The 23,457-nt window shown below is 29.6% G+C and overlaps 1 protein-coding gene across 2 annotated transcripts; it reads left to right on the plus strand.

The window, feature by feature from the left end:
* Positions 1-1,315: 1,315 nt before the first annotated feature.
* Positions 1,316-16,883, plus strand: LOC127279734 (putative uncharacterized protein DDB_G0277255). Of its 2 annotated transcripts, XM_051302259.1 has the most exons (4): positions 1,316-3,008; positions 9,201-9,325; positions 9,408-9,646; positions 13,786-16,883. In XM_051302259.1, the coding sequence occupies exon 4, from the start codon at positions 13,916-13,918 to the stop codon at positions 16,013-16,015; it is 2,100 nt and encodes a 699-aa protein (XP_051158216.1). In that variant the 5' UTR covers positions 1,316-3,008; positions 9,201-9,325; positions 9,408-9,646; positions 13,786-13,915; the 3' UTR covers positions 16,016-16,883. The 2 variants fall into 2 exon arrangements, with proteins under 2 accessions (XP_051158216.1, XP_051158215.1); XM_051302258.1 differs by lacking the exon at positions 9,408-9,646.
* The last annotated feature ends 6,574 nt before the right edge of the window (positions 16,884-23,457 follow it).

Raw genomic sequence — 23,457 nt, forward strand, 5'->3', positions numbered from 1 at the left:
ACCATTCCACTTCTTAAAGGTGGTCACCTGTACCTACGTAGGATCCTATATACATATATATATTGTATGTATCAGGGGGTATGCCCCGCCTACGCGATACTGACCCACTCTCCACTATATTTATTTTCCTTAAAAAAATGTGGAGCATGTATAAGGTTATTTTTAAAAAATTCAATAATAATAAACAATTTTATACACAATATGTATAAAGACGCTTTTTACTAAAGTAAATTTAATCATTATTTGCTTTTACTCTAGAAAAATGCATGTTTTTTTATTTAATTGTGTATTTTTAAAAATCTTGAATAAATTTTGAGAATTTATGAAGCAGTTTTTTATTTCCTTTCAAAAAAAGAATAATATTTAAAAGCAGATGATTATGAGTATATTTGCAAAAATTTTGAAATTTTTAGAAGAAAATTTTATTTTTCTGGAGAAATTTAATTATTTGGACTTTTTAAATAAGGTAATTGAATTAAATGAGTATAGTTTTTGTTGTAAATAAATTTTTTTAAATAAATTGTTTTCAGCTTTCTAAAAACAGGCAAGTTTTCTCCAACTATTTTAATTAAAATCATATTTTGTTATATATTTTAATGAAATTGTTTGTTATTAAATTTTATTATTATATGATAAGTGAGGTTGTAATTGTTAATTGTATTTAATATTTGTTTTATTTATTGACAAGCTTAAATTCGATGAAAATAGAAATCAAAATAGTAGATATGTTGAATAACTTATTGTATACAGGTTTTTGCCATTGATATTAAAAATTAATACAACAATTAAAGAAAGTTGTAATTTACATTTTGTTGTTCTTTTATTAAAAGTTCTTTTGTTGTAGACACATCCTAACGGTACCAAGAACTTAACACGGCAAAAGCAGGGATATGACGTAAGTAGGTTGTGGTTGTATGTATTTACGGAGCAGAGACCGTGTACTGAACTTGGTTTGTTCCCTTGTATATCGCTTGAAAACGACGGGCTTGTCGAATGTTATTTTTACTATATTTTAATATATATTGTGTTCATATAATTTAAATATTTATTTCCTATATTATTACTTACAATAGTAACTTTAAATGAAAGATTAAGACGTATCCTAATTATGAATTTTTTTTCTCTTTATGATTAATACTTATTTACTTATAATGTATATATATATATATATATATCTATATTGAAAAATATATTTTGGTATTATTTTATATACAAAAACAATACTCATTTAGGTTTATTTATTGATATTCATCTTTTGTAATTTCCCATATGCAAGGAACGCTGACACGGAGACTTCAATGAACGGACAGAAACCATCACCTCGTGTTATTTTCTTAGTTGAAGCGAAAACTTGAAAATATATATTTGATTTACTCATGCTTCGTTTGTGAAACACATTAATAAGTTTACGTTCTAAAAAAATAGAATTTGATTCGTTGAAATTGGTTTTTATTATTATAATTAATATTATTATTATTTAGATTGTGCGATAACATTTATAATTGTTATAAACATTGTGGATATAAGATGTGAAGAAGAAATAAAGATACTTAAAAAGGAAAAAGGAATTAGTGTGAGTGAAATAGTGTTAGTGGGGGAGGGGAGTATTTCATGTGATGAGGAAAGACCTGTGATCGGGTCGAGGGGCGAGAGACGTGAAAGTACCGCTACGGTGTAGCCCGAGGCAAAATACATGCCGTAGCGCTAAACTACCGCTGTCGGTTGTCGATATAATTTTAACTTGTTTGAAAAGCGTACTCTGGGTAGACTGTAGGTAATGGACATAAGCTGCTGCTGCTGCTGCTCTCTATATACTATACAGTATACATTGCAACGCTACTATAGTGCTGGAGAACACTCGCGCGCGCTCCCTAGAAAGATCGGTTGTCTTCAACCAGCTGCGAGATTTCTTCAAATTTTATCATCAAACTTTTTAACCAAATTTATGTGCGTGTGTGTCTATTGGTTTTGTTTCGGATTTACTGTTTTATTAAAATTCATTTAGTGTTTTCAAAAAGCTTAGAGTTTTATTCAAATGCCGCAATATTGTTGTGTATGCAAGCCTACACCTAACCTGAAAGCATTGAAGAACCTGTTCATATAAACTTTTTCCGTTTTCACTTTATATCTTAGTTTTGCTGAATATATATATAAAATTTTAGACTCATTTTATTATTTGTCAATTGTACATTCTAAAGAATGTTTTAAAATATTTTATCTTAAATTATGAATAGTGCGCGACATTTTGTTGAGATTACTGGAACTTTATTATGATTATTATGAACAATGAACTTACTCAAAGATTTATAGTGTATTGACTATGTACAGTTTTTGTTATTTAATTTGAGATAGAAATTTATACATACATTTATATGCATGTGGGTGTGCGTATCATTTCTGTGTGCGCCATAGACGTAAACCAACATTTATTTCCCATGCCAAAATTGATTGTTTCTTCCTTGATTTGCAAAAAATATATATATTAATAATAAAGTGCAAGTGAGAGTGGGTTTAATTGTGGCACGCGCAATGACCGACAAAAGGTGACAAAGTGGAGTATCTGAACATCTGTTAGCATCGCGGTATACAGGGACGCGAGTGAAAGCAAGCCGTCCTCATCATCGTCATCTTGTTGCTGTCATCATTGACAGCATTGTCACTACCCTTACAATCAGTATGGAACTAAAATTTTTTATTTCGGGCACCTAATATTTTAGAATCCTGTTTGTGACATTTATAAGGATTTATTGTTCTTCAGATACAAATTTTCCGCCAATAGGCACGAATTATAATTTCACTGCTGACTTTTTTTGTTCATTGTGTTTTTAGAACTAAGTGTTTTCATATTTATTGGTGTTTTATTTGCACATTATATACATTTATACAATTATTCGGAGAATTATCACTTTAAAATTCAGTTGCTTCTTGCTTAAAACGTTATCGATGTTACAGCAACTATTTAAGAAGAGTTTATAATAAAACTTGTAAAGTCGCTTAAAAATTTATAGGTTTGTATATACATTTTATATTCCTTAATATAGTGTAACCGGATATTTGACGGAAAGTAGGATATCTTATTGACTTTCTTACGATAATACTTATTTATGACAGATAAATATCATGAGCTTTGTTAGTGACTTCCTAAAATTATCCTAATAATTTCCGTCTAATATCATCAGCTTAAATAATGTACAGAAAGAAAAGTGTTTTTTATTTCACTAACCGATTAAGTCTAATTAGGTTTTGTGCCACCTTCTAAAAACAGGTGACTTGTGACTAATAAAATAATTTATTTAACATAAAATTTAAAGAAAGGAGTGTTATTATTTATATAAAATTTAAGTTAAAAATCTTAATTACTGAGAAATAATTAAAGATTGGGTCATGTCCCGGATTTTTTTCAAAATTCGGTAAATTGTAGTGGTACTGGTGCTAAATGAATGTATCAAATTTTAATTTTAAATTTTTAATATTTTTTCAGATATTTACAATAAAAAAATTTTAGCAACATTTTTTTAAGATGTCTTGACGTCTTGAAAAGGCTACCAAAACATCTTAAAATAAGATACTTCTTTTTGCAGTGTTATACGCAAAGTAATTTTAATTTTCATTCTGTGAGTACTGTGCCACCATTGAGTCAATACTGGCATTCTATTAATACAGTATTATGGCTATTACCGCACCAACCCCGACACGCCAAGTGTCGGCAGATACACAGGCGCGGTACCGCGCCAGTTGTGAACAAAGATGAAATTTTCGGTTGGGATATAGTACTTATTGGATTCAGATTTCGATAAGCATTGGAATAGTATTTTTAAAATTATTTTAATTTTATTGGTTCCTATAATATTTAATTTTTTATTAATTAATTCATTAATATCTTGAAAACAAAAAAAATGCCAATACAAAACTTTGACCATCGATTTATTATGACTTAAACAATATTCATAATTTTTATTTGCTCATGAAAAAGATGGAAAATATGATTAAAATTTTAAAAAAGTTAATATTTTTTTTAAGAAATTTTTTTTGTACATTCATTTAGCACCGCAGTTGCACTATACATCCAGAGAAAAGATTTCTATGATTTAAAGAAATTAGTTTCTTTGACTTGTTTTCTTTCATTCAAAATAAAATTTTCTTTGAAACAAAAAAAGCATCTTTCATTGAAAAAAAATTTCTTAGATTAAAAAAAATTTTCTTTGAATGAAAAAAATTTGTGCATTAAATCGAAGAAATTCTAACATTGATATAGGGTCAAAGAAACATTTATTTGAATTAAATAACAAATTTCTTTGAAACGAAGATAATTTTTTTTGAATCAAAGATAATTTGTTTTAAAGAAATAAATTTTCTTTGAATCAATGAAAAATTTGTTAAAGAAATCTTTTTTCTCGGTGATGTATTTTACCGAATTTTGAGTAAAATCCGAGACATGACACCGCCTTTTCATATGAACTTTGTCAAATTCTTTAACCCAATGAAAAACAATATAAGTGTATCTCCCCGTAATACACCTATTTTTCAAATGTTGTATTTATTTTTTGTAATTTTATGACCAAAATGGGGAAATACTGCACCGATATCATTATTTTCTAGTCTCACTACTAAAATTTAGTATTAGATCGAAAATTAAATTTCACAAAAAACATTTTGTCTATTGCCAATGCAAGTGACCACCCATCCAAGTACTAACTGCGTCCAACGCGTTTCTCAACTTTGGTGATTAGATGAGAACTTGTTCCTTCTTTGCGGTGTGATTGCTGTCCTTTCATGATAATTAACTTTCTTGTACATATATTGTATGTCCTAACCTCACTTTTACTAATTTTTTATTAGTTACGACTTTGTGTCCACAATGAATTTTTCTTGGCTACTAAATATTGAAAAAAACCGAATATTATTAAAGAGACTTCTGTTAAATAAGAAATTTCTTCTTTTTCTCGCTTTTCCCTACTTTAGTAGTCAATTTACTAAAAATACATGGTGAGTTTAACAAAAAATGGTATACAAAGTTTCTGCGTGTACACGAAAAAAAGCATGGGAAATTTTTCTTGAAAATGCTTGAATTTTGGATAGGGCAAAATTTCGATAGTATTTTATAATATGCTTTTTGTTAAGAAAAATAGTATTTACTCGAAATAATTAGAAAAATTCCTAAAAACATTCAAGTATTGTCATGGAAACAGAGTACGTGAAAAAAATAATTGACTGTGCACGGAATAAATTGTGATTCATCTGATGCGCAATCTGTGGTAGAAGTGTTGTACTATGGGTTGAGGGCAACTGTCATCCTGATTATGTGTGACTGAAGCACTGCAAAGAACATCAGATGTCGGTTTTTAAAGTACCCCAGTGGGCACCGAGACGTCTAAAAGACGTCTTGAAGATGTCTTTTTTTGTCCGCGGACATCCTGGGACTTTGATGATAATGTCTCGAAGACATCATAAAGACATACAAAGGACTTCTTTAAGACGTTCTATATCTGGCCAGAAGACGTCTAAAATATATCCGAAAAAGACGTCAAAAAGACATCCGGAAAGGACTTCTAAAAGACGTCCTTAAGACGCATTTAGGACTTAGAAATTTTTTTTTCCTCAGAATATTTTTTAAGTTAAAACACATTAATTATTTATTATCTTACTTAAATTTTAACTTTATTTTGATTTTTGTTTAATTTGTACACGGTTATATAGAAATCAGGAATGAAATAATCCACCCGGACCTGGGATCGAATCCGCGATAAGTTGGGTTCAAACTCTACGCCTTAAGCATCTGAACCATCGGAGACAGATAAAATCCTTTACAAAGTTTGCGAACTTATTTGTCAGTAAAATGAATCAAACTTAAGAAATTTCTATAGCATTTATCTTAAACAGATTGGACGTTTACGTTGAACTTAGAAAATAAAATATAAAAGTTATTTTTATGAAAAATTTTCTATTTTCAAAATCTGAAAAATACGTCTTTTAGACATGATAAAGACATCTTTATGAACAGACATAGGACCTTTTTTGGACGTACCTCAGACATATTATTCACGTTGTTAAGATATACCATACGAGGCCAAATTAAAGACGTCTTTAAGACGTCCAAAAGACATCCTCATGACGTCTTTGGAACAAGTTCAATTTTTTTCTGTGCTAGGCATTCCATACGAATAGACCTTAAACTCGTAGATAAAAATTATTTTTTAAAAAAATATTAATTTTTTAATACTTTGTTTAATAATAAAATTTGTTTATAATTTTTAAACATGTTCTCCCTCTTTTTGAAGTTCGAAAAAATAAACAATATTCTGAAGTCATAATAAATCGACTGTTAAATCTTTAAGATGGCATTATTTTTTGTTTTCGAGATATTAATTAATGAAATGATAAAAATTAATAAAAAATGAAATATTTTACGAACAAATACAGCTAAATTAATTTTAAAAACACCATTTCAATGCTTGTCAAAATCCACATCGAACAAGCCCAAAATCAACAATTTCAGATAAACTGACGTTAAATTAAGATTTAATATTAAAAATTATTTAAACAATAAGTAACATCTGAAGGAATAAAGGTGAAATGTCAATTTTTTATTTTAAGATCATTTAATTATGTGTCTAGCAAGACCAATGCAAATAGCATTTTTAACAATCCAAAGTATTAACAAATAAATATTACAAATCGCTTTTCTTGCATCCCGCAGCACAACTTTGTTGTAGTTGTCTATCTACCTACTCGAATTGGTATTTTTCAGTGTTTCCCATAAAATTCTATAATTAATTTTTGATTCTTAATTATACTTAATATTCTTTTTTGACGCAAAATTAGATGATTTTCAAAATAAAAAAATAATTGACACTTAATCTTCATTCCTTCAGATGTTATTAATTGTTTAAATAATTTTTATTATTAATTATTAATTTAACATCCGTTCATCTGAAATGGTTGATATTGGGCTTGTTGGATGCGGATTTCGATGATCATTGAAATAGTGTTTTTAAAATTATTTAGCTGTATTTGTTCGTAAATTATTTCATTTTTTATTAATTTTTATCACTTAATTAAATAATTTCTCCAAAAACAACAAATAATGCCATCTCAAAAATTTAACAGTTGATTCATTATGACTTAAACAATATTGTTTATTTTTTCGCGTTTTAAAAAGAGAGAGAACATGTTTAAAAATAATAAACAAATTTCATTTATCAAACAAATTGTTTAAAAAACATTTTTAAAAAGTAATTTTTATCTACTAGTTTAAATTGTAAGATAAATATTTGCAAAAATATTGTAAATTTCAAATTCAAAATTTTTTACACTTATTTAGCAACAGTATCGATACAATTTATCTAATTTAAAAAAAAATCGAAGACATGACCCCGTCTTTTCATATGAAATTTAGCATGCGCAGCGACGATTGCTTCCCGACATGAAAGTTACACTCTAAATCTGAATCAGTGAAAATTTAACTGATTCAGATTTAGAGTGTACAGTTACGGTTATTTCGTATAAGCGTCAGACTTATCCAAAAGTGAAGCACTCAATCAATTGAAATTTCACGTACTTTTTTCCTGTGATAACTTCATGCGGGAATATTGCACACCAACATTTAAGCAATTTCCCTGTAAAAATTGACCTAGACACCAGGATATACTTGTGGACCTTTTTTTGATAAGAAATACAAATTTTCCCCGGGGATCGAGCCACTCCCAGGAACTTTTTCAAGTGGGTGCTCAAATATGAAAAGAGGTAAAATTGCTACTCTCGCGGTGGAGGTATTCTATTAAACATTTGCCCCTTTCCACATGTGACCATGTAATCGCTCAACTCTTTCTCCCACCTAAGTGTCTTTGTCTGTGCGTCAGATATACTCCAAAGGTTAGACTTGTCAAAACTTGTGAAAATTTCTCCTTTAGAGTACTTTTCATTTGGTCATATTAAAACTTCTGCCTTACAGTAAATTTAAAGCTTACACAGTGGGCATAGGGACATCTTAAAAATGTCTAAAAGCGACATTTCATCTTGTCCGCGGATAGCCGGGGACAATGATAGTAAAATCTCGGAGACATCATAAGGACAACTAAAAGACGTCTGTAAGACATTCTATGTGTGGTCCAAAAGATGTCCAGAAGACGTCTAAAAGGCATTCAAAAGGACATCTAAAGTACGTCTTAAAGGTGTTTAAAGGACATAAAAGGGACGTCTGAAAGATTTCCTGTTTAGATCCCGTCAGATCTTTTTAAATAGACATTTCTTTTACAATATTTTCTATGTTGAAATACAGTAGTACTGTATTAAATTTATTTTAAGTTTAATTTTATATTTTTTTAAATTATACAGAATTAATGAAAAAATGTCTATCAAGCTAGAATCGAACTCGTATACCTTGGACTTGAAGTCATTGCGCCTTAAGCATCTCAGCCGTTGAAAACAAATATCAACCTCGACAAAGTTTACCATCTCTCTTCTCAATGAAATGAATTTAACTTAGAAAAATTCCAATAAGTTTTATCTTCATCAATTTCTAAGTTCAAATTGAACTTATAAAATAAATTATCTATTTATGAAAATTTTTCTATTTTTAAAATTTGAAAAATGACGTATTTAAGACATTTTAAAGAAATCTAATGGCCAAGATATAGAACATTCTTAGGACGTCTTTAAGACGTCTCAAAGACGTCTTTTGTCACAAGTCCAAAAGACGTACGCAAAAAGACATCCTTAGGATGTCTTTTGAAGAAGTGTGCCCACAGGGTAACGTTGTACATTTTCTTGTATACAATATCTTGAACATGCATTTTCATCAGGACGTGCAAACACAGTGTAACTTTGAAATTTCACTTTTAAATCTTTATCAGATTACTGCAGCCATTTGTAAAGAAAATTTGTGTGTTTTAACTGTACCATAGACAGTACATTTTAAAATCTTTTTCGCCATATTGGAACCTCCTTTTTGTATTTGAAAAACTGAACTTGAACCTTATGTCTCTTTTAGTAGACCATATCACACATTAGAAAAAAGTGTTATTATAACACCTTAAATCGTGTTAAAACAACATTTTAACACAAGTTGAAGATATCACTGTCTATGTGACTTAGCATTAGTTAAATTAACAGGCAAAAAAATAACACTTCTCTTTTTCTGTGCATGATGTTGTTTGTCTTATAAAGTAATGCTTATAATAATATATTTTAATTAATTTTAGATACTGCAACTAAGGATTGTCTTTATATTCTGGACGTTTTCTACCGCATTATAAAAATTGGATGTTTTGATGTCGATTAAGGATGATACATATTGTTTTCAGGACAATAGTTTACATATTTTCGGGTAATTATAAATTGATCATTTACAAGTATTATGCACTGAGAAAAAAGATTAAATAATTTATCTCATCCATTGGACTCTGAAGACCAATACAACGAATGAGATGGACAGATGATATATAGCTCATGCAGTGAAGCGCCTTGGCTTGCGGTCACCGATGTTAAGCACCCCTGAGTACGATTATTATTTGGATGGGTGACCGACTTGGTACTCGCTACCCAGATAGAACATAAGCTTGCAGCAACCTTGCGGTGCAATATTGCTAACCTTGAACGGCAAACTTGGCGCAAGCTTCAAATGTCCCACCTGACCCAAGCTTACATGGTAAGCTTACCGAAAGATTGCAGTGTAAAGTTACTGAAAGATTGCACTATAAGATTGTCACAAGATTGCACGGTAAGCTTGTAGCAAGGCTGGTGCAAGGTTGCCAAATAACCTTACTTTATACTTAAAAGAATTTTTTTTTAATTTTTCGTATAATTTTTACAATTTTATTACCTATATAAATTTGATTATATAAATTAGACGAAACATTTTTTTTTTAAATTTTTTAAGGTTAAAAGCAAGGTTATTTGATAACACAAATTAAATCATAAAATAGCGATAAATTATCGAAAAGTGAGTGTTACACATCACCCCAAAAAAAGTGTTGTACATCCCCCCAAACACGCTATTTTACTCGGAATAGTGTGACACCCGCACACAATGTAAATAAATCACAAAATCTTTTCGGAATATCAAAAGCACTTAAAAAACTAACTATGCAAACATATTTACCTATAAAATGATTAAAAACAATGCGTCAAATCCCCACGAATGTGAAGCACAAATAAAACTTTCAACATGAGAAATGTCACTCACTTTTCGTACAGTAAACCAGAGGGCGTGCTATCTCGTGTGTTATACATAAAAAACAAGCTACTGTGGACACCAAAAGATGGCAGTATACGCTTCTGTCAAATATCGACATGCAGACGGGGAATCTTAAACGTTGCACATCTCCCTAATTGCACATCACCCTACAACACCCTAATAATGTTGTGAGGAAATTGTAAAAACCAATAAGGTCTACAATAAACTCAGTATTAATTATTACAACAAATATGGTATGGGTTATGTTTTTTTTCACTATTCAAGCCAAAAGATATTGTGTCACAGAGTTACAATATATTTGACAAGTTAATAACGCTGTCCGAAGAATAGATATCATATCCTATTATTTACACAGAAAAAACCTGTCCTCAAAGTAGGTTCATATAAACTCAATTTAAAGTGCAACAAAAAGGAGTCAAAATGCTAAATGACATAGAATATAGCGCCATCTTTCTGACTCATTATTGTTGCACATCAAAATGAGTTGAATGCAGACTCATTTAATGTAATCTTAAACTGTCTGACTGAAGATAATATAACATGTAATATTAGTTTTATATTCAAGTAATAATAACCCACACAACATATAAAACTTTTTAAATATTTCAATGAAAAGTCCTTGAAATATTGTTACAAACAGGAAAATGTGTTGATTTTAAAAAAACAATTAGTTAACATTGCAATTGTATATTGAAAATTACATTTAATATTATATGTAATATTACTTGTAGGCGGCCATTTTTTAAGATTACTGTAATATTACTGTAATACACCTGTAATATTTCGAATTTTAGATGTATATATAATATAATTTTAAAGCTCTGTCTCAGTTGCTGCTGTTCCATTTACAATTTACTTTGCATTCATTCTTAGAAAAAGATCATTTTTTTCTTGTTATTTTCATATTCCAATTTCTTTTTTGACGTTATTGATAATTTAAAATTAAAATTATCCCACACAATAAAAGGATATCCCTGGAATTCTCAGATAGCGTAAAAGTTTGCAGAAAACTATAACAGGTTACCAAGTTTGCGCGATAAGTTTGTTGCAAGTAACAAAAAGTCCCACCACTGGGCATAAAATTCTGAGGTCGGTTTTTCTAAATTCAGAATAAAATTTAAATTTAAACTCATTCCTCTTTTTATAAAACAACCTGTTCAAATAAATTATTAAAATTTAAAACAATATCTTTTTCTGTCTTGTCTAGTTACTTTTATAGTAATCTTGAAAAATACCCTTCACCGTCAGACTGCACTGCAAAAAGAAGTATCTTATTTTTAGATGTTTTGGTACACTGAAAAAAAACTAGTAGGTTTTACTACTTTTTAACTACTCTGAGTAGTACAATAGGTCCTCAACTGAATTTAAACGGTTCTATTAACTATATAAAAATAGTAAAACCAATTAAAAATGTAATTGGTAGAATGACATTTTGTGATTGTATTAACTCAATTTAAAAATGTTAAAACAACTCAAGATGTAAGTAGTAGATTTTACTACTTAAAGTGGTTCAATAGACTTTAAGAACATTTATTTGGTACATTTAATAAATATTTTGCAATTGAAACTACTACTTTAAGTAGTAAACTATACTACTGAAAGTGGTTCAATAGGCTTTAAGAACATTTTTTGTAGAATTAATAAATCTTTTGCAATTCAAACTACTACTTTAAGTAGTAAATTTTACTACTTAAAATAGGAAAATAAAATTATTTTTTAATTATAATTGTTTATTATCAGTAGTATTGACTTTTTTATCCTCTCTCCTATACTGACGCTTATTTTATGCCCTAACAGAGAAAATTTCTAACTGACGGGAATTGAACCCTCGACCCTAACGCTCGCAATCTGATACCTTAACCGACTAACCACGCACGCTCGCTACGACAGTCTGCAAACTACTCGAAGACTACTTTCTGCTTGTCGAATTGGTAATTTAACTATTTAAAGTAGTCATATTTACTACTTTTATTAGTTGCTATGACTATCCTTTTTAAGTTTTGACTTGTAAATTTTTCATCTTTTAATTATATTATAAGTTGTTTAATTGCATTGTGCAGTAAAATCTACTACTTAAAGTGATAGTTTTAATTGCAAAGGATTTTTTAATTCTACGACATAAATGTTCTTAAGGCCTATTGAACCACTTTAAGTAGTAAAAGATACTACTGAAAGTAGTAGTTTTAATTGGAAACGATTTCTAAATTTTACATCAAAAACGATTTTCAAGCTTATTGAATTAATTAAAATAGTAAAAAATTACTACGTAAAGTAGTAGTTTTAATCACAAAGGATTTTTTAATACTACACGGAGAGAAATCTTGTGCGATTTACGCATGAGCATGTCCTTAGGAATATAGTAACAGACGCTTTCAAGCAAAAATCCTAAGTGAGCGAGGTATTATTGTATGAGTCTCACCTGATATTCAGATGGAATCTTATAGTTTTTGCTTGGAAGTGTCCATGCTATATTCCTATGGACTTGCTCATGCGCAAATCGCAGCAGATTTCTCTCCGTGTACAATAAAAATGTTCTTAAAGCCTATTGTACCACTTTGAGTAGTAAAGTCTACTACTTAAAGTAGTAGTTTTAACTGGATACGATTTGTAAATTCTAAATCAAAAATCTTCTTTAAGTTTATCGAATTAATTAAAATAGTAAAAATTTACTACTTAAAGTAGTAGTTTTAATTACAGACGACTTGTTAATTCTACAACAAGAATTTTATTGAATCATAGAAATTAATAAAAAATTTACTACTCAAAAAGCAGTTATATTAATTAAAGAAAATAATTCCTTTTACTACATTTCATATAACTGGTGAATAGTAGTTGGATTTACTACTCTTCAAATTTTGAGTTGACTACAATTCCACTTGTTTTTACTACTTTAAGAAAGTTAATTTTAATACCGACCTGTAGTTGTACTTTAACTACATATTTACGTAAAATCAACTATTACTTATAAACTTCTCAAAAATAGTTACATTAACTACATCAACATGATTAGATTAACTAAAAAAGTAGTTATTTTAACTACTTTCTAGTCAACTACCCAATATGGTAGTTGAATTTCTCGGCAACATTTTTTTCAGTGTAGCGTTTTTAAGACATTAAGATGTTTAAGATGTCTTGAAGACGCTACCAAAACATCTTAAAATAAGATACTTCTTTTTGCAAGATGAGCAGGTCAATAAAAATTGCAACCGTACTTTTTTATTTTGTCATTTTTTCCTAACTATTAAGTTCTTAGGACGATTTTAAAAGAAAAATAAATTTATCAAAACATTCTTTTTATAACACCTTGCGTCAAAAACTCGACTAAATCGCTGTCTTTTACGCACTAGTGCTTAAAAGGAGGGTAAATCGTACTTTTACGCACACTTTCCCCTTCCATCACAGCAATTTAGTCGAGTTTTTGACGCAAAATGTTATAAAAAATTATGTATGGGACATGGGCGTAAATATGGAAATCTCGACTCGCGTGATTGTCAAACTCACACGATTCTCGATTCCCCTACTTTCGCGCCCTTGCGACATAAATAACTATTTATAAATTCTTTATTTAACGAATTTTTTTCTACTTACAGATTTGTTGGAGTTTTTATCAGCAAAAAACATATATTGAATGAAAAAGCTATATCTACAGTGTCTAATCAGCAAGAGTAAATCCGTATTAAAAATTATTACCAACGAGAATTAAAAAGTTTGAGGCTTAAAATGGATTTAACTGAGGCTTTTGCTCCTGGTGGTGGTAGCGGTGTTGTAATTACTGAAGATATGGACAAAACCGATTTTTTTGACTTTGTTGTGTCACCACAGTCTTTATCGTCATCACAACAACCGCCTCCTTCTCATTCAATTGAAAGTAATGAAGAAAGTATTTTACGTCAAACGCCAAACTGTAGAGCCCTGGATTTCTTACATGATCGACAATTAAGTATGGAAGATAATGAACGTGAATTAACGTTCATTAAAGAAACAAATAATAATACTCTGACTGCTTTGCCACCTGTTTCTACAATTACCAGCTCTTTAAGTCAGCATTCTAGAAATAATAATTGCGATAATATTCAAAATGATCAAATTTCAATGGAACATTCTGACTGTGATTATTGGAGCGCTGTTGGAGATAATAAAGAATCAGCATGTAATATACTTCTTGAAGATTTAAATAAATATTGTTGGTCTGCTACAGATTGCCATCACTCACTTGTAGGTCAATCTGCTGATGCGTCTATGCATCAACAAGTTAATGACTCCGTAGCTTGTAGTGACAGACAAAATACAGACGGCGCTATTTATACATTAACAGTACTCAATAATGAGACCGATTCGATGGATGCTCTAGACTGTTGTAAAAGTCCAGTTCCAACAGTTTCTGATTCATGGTCCCTAAGACCTAATTTAGATTTGGACGCGATTCTTAGCTTAGAGCCCACAACAACGGAACAACAAGATCATGAAAGAATGGGAATAGATACTTCCGGAAATTCTTTCCACACAGCCAATCATCCAACTTCTCATTATCCTACAGATGACGGAAATTTTGTTGAAAGTAAAGAATTACCTAGATTACAGCCTAACACTTTAGGTGACAACAACAATGATTGGAAGCTGTCTGATCAAAATCATCTAAATGAAACGACAGTTGCAACAGCAGCCACTGTCGTTACAGATTCAGCAGAAAGTTTACTTAGAAGTGCTTTACAGGGAAAATTATATACGACATGTTCTTCTTCTCCTGTTTTGGTATCATCTTCATCATCTCAAGCTAATTCTACTATATCCTTAACAGCTTCTTCTACAAGCAGTACATTACAACTTATTGCAGACCAACATCTTCATCAACATCAGCAACAAGATCATTTAGAAGAAGAAGTAATAAACACTGATGAGGATTTAATATTATCTCATTTAGATACACCTACTTATCGACCAGGAGAATATGACAAGTTAAAGAGTATTGCCAATGAGGTAGTTGAATCGTACTTGGAACCTGTTTGCAATGTTGCTGCTACAACGGTTATGTATACATTGGATCCAAGTAGTGGAAATCTTGGAACCATTACTTTACCTGCCGATTTGAGTCAAGTTGGAACTGTAACAGTAGTGACTGCCAGTAGCCTTGCAACTCAACAAGATATACTTCAACAAGCCGTCACCAACCGAGCAGATATTACCGAATCAATTCAGCAGCAGGTAACATCTAACCAGATAGCCAGAGTCACTACTAGTGGGAGTACTAATACTACAACAAAATCTGGTAAAAAATATTGCAGACGTAAGAACAATAGCACAAATAATTCTAACGCTGGAGCTACATCATCCTCTTCCTCAGTTTTAAGTAGCAATAATAGTATTAATAGTAGTAGTGGTAATAGTAACAATAATTCTAATCAACAATCTGGCCCGCCTGGTGGTTCTCCTAGTAGTGTTCAACGGAAAGAAAGATCTCTTCATTACTGCAGTATTTGTAGTAAAGGTTTCAAGGATAAATATAGTGTAAATGTGCACATTAGGACACACACTGGAGAAAAACCTTTCGCTTGTTCACTATGTGGAAAAAGCTTTCGACAGAAGGCTCATTTAGCCAAACATTACCAGACACATGTAGCACAAAAGCCAAATGTTGCCAACAACAATAATGCAAGCACTAGTACAACTAATAGTAGTAGTAGTAGTAGTAATAGTAGTAGTAATAATAATAATAATAATAATAACAGTAACAATAACAATAATTCTTCAGCCGATTTATCTAGTACACAACCACAACTTGTTACTACTATTACAGCCAGTTGTAACCCTACTTGCAATTGATTCATTTGAGTGATGAGCGGCATGATTATTATTTTTTTTAAATACACAATGTGTTCTAAACTGTAAAAATGTGGTACTACTTTTTTACACTTTTATTTATAGTAATTTTCTATCTGAAACATTCGCTCAAATTTAATTATTTTAAATGATTCTAGAAGAGCTTATTATGTACCTATTTGCTTCCTATTAATTAATTAATTTTGAGTTACTTTAATAATGTACCATTTTAGAAACTTAAAAACCTCTTTCGGCAAGAAAAAAACTGTTACTCATACTTTAATAACAATTTAAAATCTTAATTAAGAAAAAAGCAATATCAAAGACTTTAAGAATACAATTCATTTTATATTACAGTTATATTGTGTGTTATACAAGCTAACATTTTATTCACTATATTTGTTATCGTTTTCTTTTCGTTTTTATTCTCGTCGCCAACGCAATTTATATATCGAATTATTTTTGCCGTTTGTAAAAAAGTATGTATTTTATTGATTGAACCAATGCAACGAATATTATATGTATATGTAATCTATGATAAATTTATCGTTTTATAATGAAATGAACTTATTATATTAATATTTATTAATTTAAATTTTCTTATAAGTAATTAACTTTAGTTTCTACGTTTATACACTCGTTTTTTCGTGGAAGTGCAATTTTACTTGCTACGAATAACATCTAATACTTGATAATTCAATATACGTATTTGTTAATTAGACTTTTATAATATTCTAAACAAATGTAAGGAACAATTATTAGCACAAACTGTGATTTAGATACAATATTCGTAGCTTAAATATTTTTATCGACTGGAGTTTACGTTGTCAATGGTTTTAAAAGAGATTTTTAATAAAGCTTTTTATTTGTATTTGTAAGGGTTGTTGAATGTAGTAGGAAAATTTGCTTTCCTAAATATTAAGAATTATTTCATAAAATGAAGGGTTTTATGTGATGTATTTTAGTGAAAATTTATCCTTTAGTATTACTTTAATTAAATTTAGTTTTATTGTAATTTTTTAATTTTTTAAAAAGTCAATATAATATTTTTAAATATTTTTTTGAAAGAATATTTACACGTTACTTAAATGTAATTTCATATGAAAGATTTATTATATGTTTTTATCAACTTAAAAAAAAGAATAAAAACGTATCCTCAGAAACGCTAATTTTTATTAGACTAATGCCTTTAAATTAAAACTTGTGATTAGAGAAATAATCTATATAATAATTGTGCCAGTTCACGCTTGTTTTGCACTATTTTATAGTAAGTAAATTGATTGGAATAAAACACAAAAATTTCAATCTACACTGGAACCCCTGTACTCCCGTGTGGAAATTTATCGTGGAAATGTATTGGAAACTGTACTGTTGAGCTAGATTCAATCAAGCAACTTGAGAGGAAAACTGGACAGAATCAAGTATGGTATGTGACGCTGGGGATAGCTAGTTTTTTTCCAGGCGTGTTGTCTAATCCCTTTCTAGTAAAATAAAAATTTCTAGCCAGTTTCATTATATTAAAATATACAGTTTCTATCTACCCAAGGGTCGACCCAACTTTAAATAGGTACACGGAGAAAATCTGAAAGCAATGAGTATTTTTTCTCACATCACTGGCTACTGTGTAAACCAAAAAATTAATCACAACTTTTTTTGACAGTAAAGAGAGTTTCGTTTCATATTAGTTGACAACAGATTATTTAGAACTACAAATGTAGCAATAAATTCTTTGCTCGAAGTCGTGACTGCTGTTCTCACAGCTCTGAGTACTGTGCAGAATTATTTTTAAGAATTTAGAAAACAAAGGAACGTTTAACGTCAATTTAAAAGAAGATAGCCATGGTTATTTTTTCTTTTCAAATATTGATTTTAATTGACATGTTTATAAACAGTTAATGAATAATAGATATAAAAAAATGAAGACTTCAAAAAGTCTTTTTGAAAACTATCGCTTTTTTTTAATTTTTCAGTTATGTAGCAAATAAAGTTATTATACAATAATGAAATAATAAATAATTATTTTAAAAATCAATTATTATAGGTAAATTTAAAATATTTATTTGTATTTCACAAGTTTTAAGATTTTAAGATTTCTTAGCTAATATCAAATTACAACCTAATCTAAATTTATAGATAATTATGATTAAAAAATATTAAGTTTCAACATTATTAATTTAAATATTTATCTCGTGAAGTAATAAAAATTATTATTTCTTACGTTTATTAATAAAAAGTAATTTGTTTAATATTATTAAAGTTTATTACTTCTTATTTAATTAAATATAAATAATTTTAGTCAAATAATCTGTTTTTCATAAAAATATAAGAAAACATCTAAAATTGATTAAAATAGTCTTGAACGCTTGTTTAAAATTGTTATTTATTTTTTATTAAAGGTTAAATGTTCTTTTATTTTTTTAATCCTAAAAAATAATTCTACACAGTACTCAGAGCTGTGAGGAAAGCAGTCACGACTTCGAGCGAATAATTTATTGCTATATTCCTAGCTTTGAAAACTCTGTTGTCCATTAATATAAACCGAAATTCTAATAACTGTCAAAAAAATAGTGATTATTTTATGCAGAGCATTGAGTGCTGTGCAAAAAACATTCAGAGTTTTGGAATTTAATTTTTTGGTTTCCACAGTAGCCAGTGATGTGAGAAAAAATACTCAGTGCTTTCAGATTTTCTCCGTGTAGTAACACCTACACAAAAAAAAATTAATTATGGAATTAATTATACGATTAACACATTATTTATAATTGGAGACCTTATATTTACCCCTACCTATTATTATTTAACGCAATCGCTTTCATAAATTTTGGAAAATATTTAACGCTCGCTGGGATCGAACCCCCGAACCTAACGCTCCGCAGGCTAACAGGCTAACAATTACGCCACCTTAACATGGGAAAATAAATACAAAATTGATTTGATAAGTTGCGACTGAGGAAAATGAAGACTTGAGGAGCAGAAAGATAAAGAAACAATAATTATATATAAATTATAATTTACTTGTCAATATTAGCCCAATAAAATAAAAACTTCAAATCAATTAAACTTATTATTTATAATATAATGCTTACATTATATAATAATAGCCAGAAGCATATATGCACGTCAAAGATTGTCAAAGACTGAATTCGTCTACTAGCTAGTTACTGTAGCGAATTCAGTGACACTTGCTTGACGGACTTATATTAATTTTTCATGACGGTATCCTAGGCCGCATCTTGGTAAATTTTAGATAGTCTTTAGTACGAACTTGTACAAAATTTTCAAGTAAGCATTCTAGACAATAACTAGCTAAATTCTAGAAAGGCTATACATATCTAAAGAAATAAAGGGAAAACTATAAAAACTGCGCACATGAACTTTGAGGGGCCATTGCAGTTATTTGAGAATAAATTTCCACGACAAACAATGTCTAGCTATATATGTGAGAACAGCTGTCACTAGGTACAGCCATATTTTGAAAACTTCTAAGTACACCGCTTTCCCGCTAGAGGCATCATAATCGGAGATATGTAATTTCTGATTTATTCTCATGCAAGGGGCCTATATGCTTAACAAGCAGTGAGTGCTCCTTATACTACTTCATGGGCTCTGCTCTGGACTTTAGTTCGCTCAACGCCACATAGGGAGGGTGAAAATCACTCTTCTCGCAGTTGAGGTGCCAATAGATATGTATATAAGTGACAAACTTTTGGGTGCAGTTCCGAATAGCACATACCTCTGATTTCGATAAAACTTGGTATCCCTACGTAATTTGGTGCGCTGATTACGAAAATCATAGTGAAAATTGGCGGAAATTTAATTATCATGGTAAAAACCATAAAAAACACCATAAAATCATGGTTTTTTTCGATTATCTCGTAAAAAACAAAAAACTTCGAAAAAAGTTTTAGGCGAAAGTTGTAGATCTCTAAAAAACACACATTTCATGTTTTATGCATTTTTTACCAAAAGTCATTATTTTTCGAGAAAAACGCAAAATAGTAAACACGGCCTTCGGCCGCGTAAGGTACTGCTCGCTTCTCTTTTTAAGAAATCTTGGCGAGAGGGGGTGGATGTGTCCGAAAGTAATTTGCAGAAATTATCATATTCACCATTACTCAGGATCCAACGAATTCCGCAAAATACTTTCGGCCATATCCACCCCCTCTCGCCAAGGTTTTTTTAAAAAGAAAAGCGAGCAGTACCTTACGCGGCCGAAGGCCGTGTTTACTATTTTGCGTTTACCGCTGCTGTAGACTCCACCCCACAATTTCTGCAAATTACTTTCGGACACATCCACCCCCTCTCGCCAAGATTTCTTAAAAAGAGAAGCGAGCAGTACCTTACGCGGCCGAAGGCCGTGTTTACTATTTTGCGTTTTTCTCGAAAAATAATGACTTTTGGTAAAAAATGCATAAAACATGAAATGTGTGTTTTTTAGAGATCTACAACTTTCGTCTAAAACTTTTTTCGAAGTTTTTTGTTTTTTACGAGATAATCGAAAAAAACCATGATTTTATGGTGTTTTTTATGGTTTTTACCATGATAATTAAATTTCCGCCAATTTTCACTATGATTTTGGTAATCAGCGCACCAAATTACGTAGGGATACTAAGTTTTATTGAAATCGGAGGTATGTGCTATTCGGAACTATATCCAAACTTTTTTTTGGAAAAAATGATTTCACTAATACTGTGATGACCATTTTTTTTTATTTTAATTTAATTATTAAAAATGAAATAATAATAACTATTAAAGAATAATAAAAATAAACAAAAATTTTTTTTAAATAATTGATTTTAAAAAATTTTTAATATTGGCTTATGGTGCGTTACTTGTGGCAGTTTCCCCTTAGGATTTTATAAATAAACATACTATTTTTAAATTAACACCTTTTCATTTAGTTTGTTAAATTACCTTTATTATACACAATAATGTTGTCATTTTTTAAATGACGTTTTTCATGTCGTTCTTTGAGAGTCGTTTTTTGAGTGTGGTCGCGAAATAATCACACTCACATGAACGTCATTCATGAGTATCATTTTTTCCATGTCATATTTTTTCGTAAGGGTGAGGAACACGTCAGTCGTTAATGAGCCATTAATGGGCCAAGATTCGTCTCATCATAAGAAAAGCTTATTTACCGCAAAAGATTAAACACATCTGCCATTGCTAACACTGCAACATAATTTATTTTTTTTTATTTTTAGGATCGCATCGGGTGATTCTTACAGGGTTTTTTGACGCTGAACACGAATCTAAATTCAGAATTGTTCCATCACCCTATGTTTTCGAAAAAATTGACCTTGGAAATTGAAAAAATTCCGTTTTTTGGGTATTTTTTGATTTTTTATACCGGTACAAATTTTTTTTGAGTTTAGAACTTTTAAGAATTTTTTTTGTTTGAGATATCCTTCTTTGAAGTTTGCGTTTGAAAAAATCCTCCACGAGGAAGCAAAAAAAATGATTCCTTGTAAACTATAGAATATTTATTTCAATTAAAATTTAAATATACATAAATTAAAAAGAATACAACAGTAATTTATAGGAAAGTCTTTGTAAATATTATGATGCATTGCAATTTTAGAGCACTGTTTAAAAAAATTTCGAGATTAGAGATAAAATAAATTTTATATTCTAAAGAATTGATTGAAAAACAAAAGATTCACAGATCATTCTCTAGTTTTATTAGATTATGGTTTAACAATACAAAAACATTATAATTAAAATTAAAAATATTTTATTATAAAAAAATATTTTTACAAAATTACTAGTCTCGTCTCGAAATTTTTTGTTTTGTCTCGTCTCGTGAGGAGCCCTTTCATACACTTTCAGACCTATAATAGTCTGTGCATTTCTACAGAAATGCACAAATGTTCGACTTTCTGCTGAGAAGTCGATGCGGGAGATACGTACTTTCGACCGAGGTATGAAGAAAAATAAAATTTATTTTTAGTTTATTTTATTACCATAAATTATTATTAAATAAATAGAAATGCAAAAAACTTTTTAATTCAGGAATTAAAAAATATTTTTGAAAAACATACAATTCACTACAGAAGTGTAAAAAAATTATTGAAATTTATTTACAACTAAATTTATTATTTTAAATTGATACGAAATTCAATATAAAATGAAATTTTAAAGATCACTTGTAAACCTGATTTGGCGACTCTTATTCATTAATTAGAAGAAAGTCAAATCATCATGTTCGCATTGATCCCGAGTTTATATTAGGAAATATATAAATATTTAGAATTTTTATTTTTTTTTTTGGTTAATGCATGTAATTTTTCAAAGTTGAAGTTAGTTGATAATGAGAATAATAATATTGAATCAATTTCAACTGTAAAAAATTACTTGCAATAAACTTTCAAAAATGTTAAATTTTTCCTTTTTTTATATTTATCAAGAAAATTGTGTAATTGTAAATACATTAATTTGGCTTAAGCAAATATGTAGTTTGAAATATAAAAATTATTATTTAGAAATAAATTTTATTTTTAAATGCTGTACAATATACTATTCATCTCATACAGAAAATTATGAACCTCGAAAATTGGAGTATCCTCAGTAATAGGTGCACTTACTTTATATCAATTCATATAAAAACTAAAATCAAATTATAAAAATTTTCCTTAATAAAAATTCCTTATATCTATGAAATCCTGTATAAAAACATTTAATTCCTATGTATTTTAACGCGCTGAACACGAATCCGAAGTCCGTTTTGCTCCATCATGTCAGGATTTTTTTCTTACCTTAAAAAAACTTTCGGATTTTGAGAGGTAGGCTATTTTTTTTAAATTGATGGATTTACTTAAAACTTGGTATCTAGGGGTTTCTTGGGTCGCTGGTTACGAATCTGAAGTTAGATTTTCAAAATTCAAAATGGCGGCCGAAAATTTTAAAAATTGATGGATTGATATTGATTTTTTTTAGTGCTCTTCTTTACTACTTTTTTAATATGCGGTCTCATTTTGACGTCTCATAACCACGTCTCATTCTGACGTCTCAAAACCACGAATCATTATAACGTCTCACATTGACGTCTCATAACCCCGTCTCATTCTGACGTCTCAAAACCAGGTTTTATTTTGACGTCTCACAAGGACACAAGCACGTCTCATTTTAACGTCTCATTTTGACGTCTCATAACCATGTCTCATTCTGACGTTTCAAAACCACGTCTCATTTAGACCACGTTATAGCTGACTATTGTGCGATTCACAAAGGAAGAACGTTATGTCTGGAAAATGCATATCTTAATTAATGCGTTTGCACAGCAGATGCGACTAATTTGTTTCCATGAGAGAATTCAAATATAAAAAATCATTAAAATTCTTAAATTCATATCTCGTAAACTGCGTGATAAAAAAATCTCCTGACGTGAAATTTCAGTCCCGGGTTTCTCCAGATTTAAATTTTTCCTGGTTTTTTCCCGGATC

The sequence above is a fragment of the Leptopilina boulardi genome, unplaced genomic scaffold (genome assembly GCF_019393585.1).
Source record: "Leptopilina boulardi isolate dan_hultmark-lab unplaced genomic scaffold, ZJU_Lbou_2.1 LbouV2_223, whole genome shotgun sequence".
NCBI lineage: Eukaryota > Metazoa > Arthropoda > Insecta > Hymenoptera > Figitidae > Leptopilina > Leptopilina boulardi.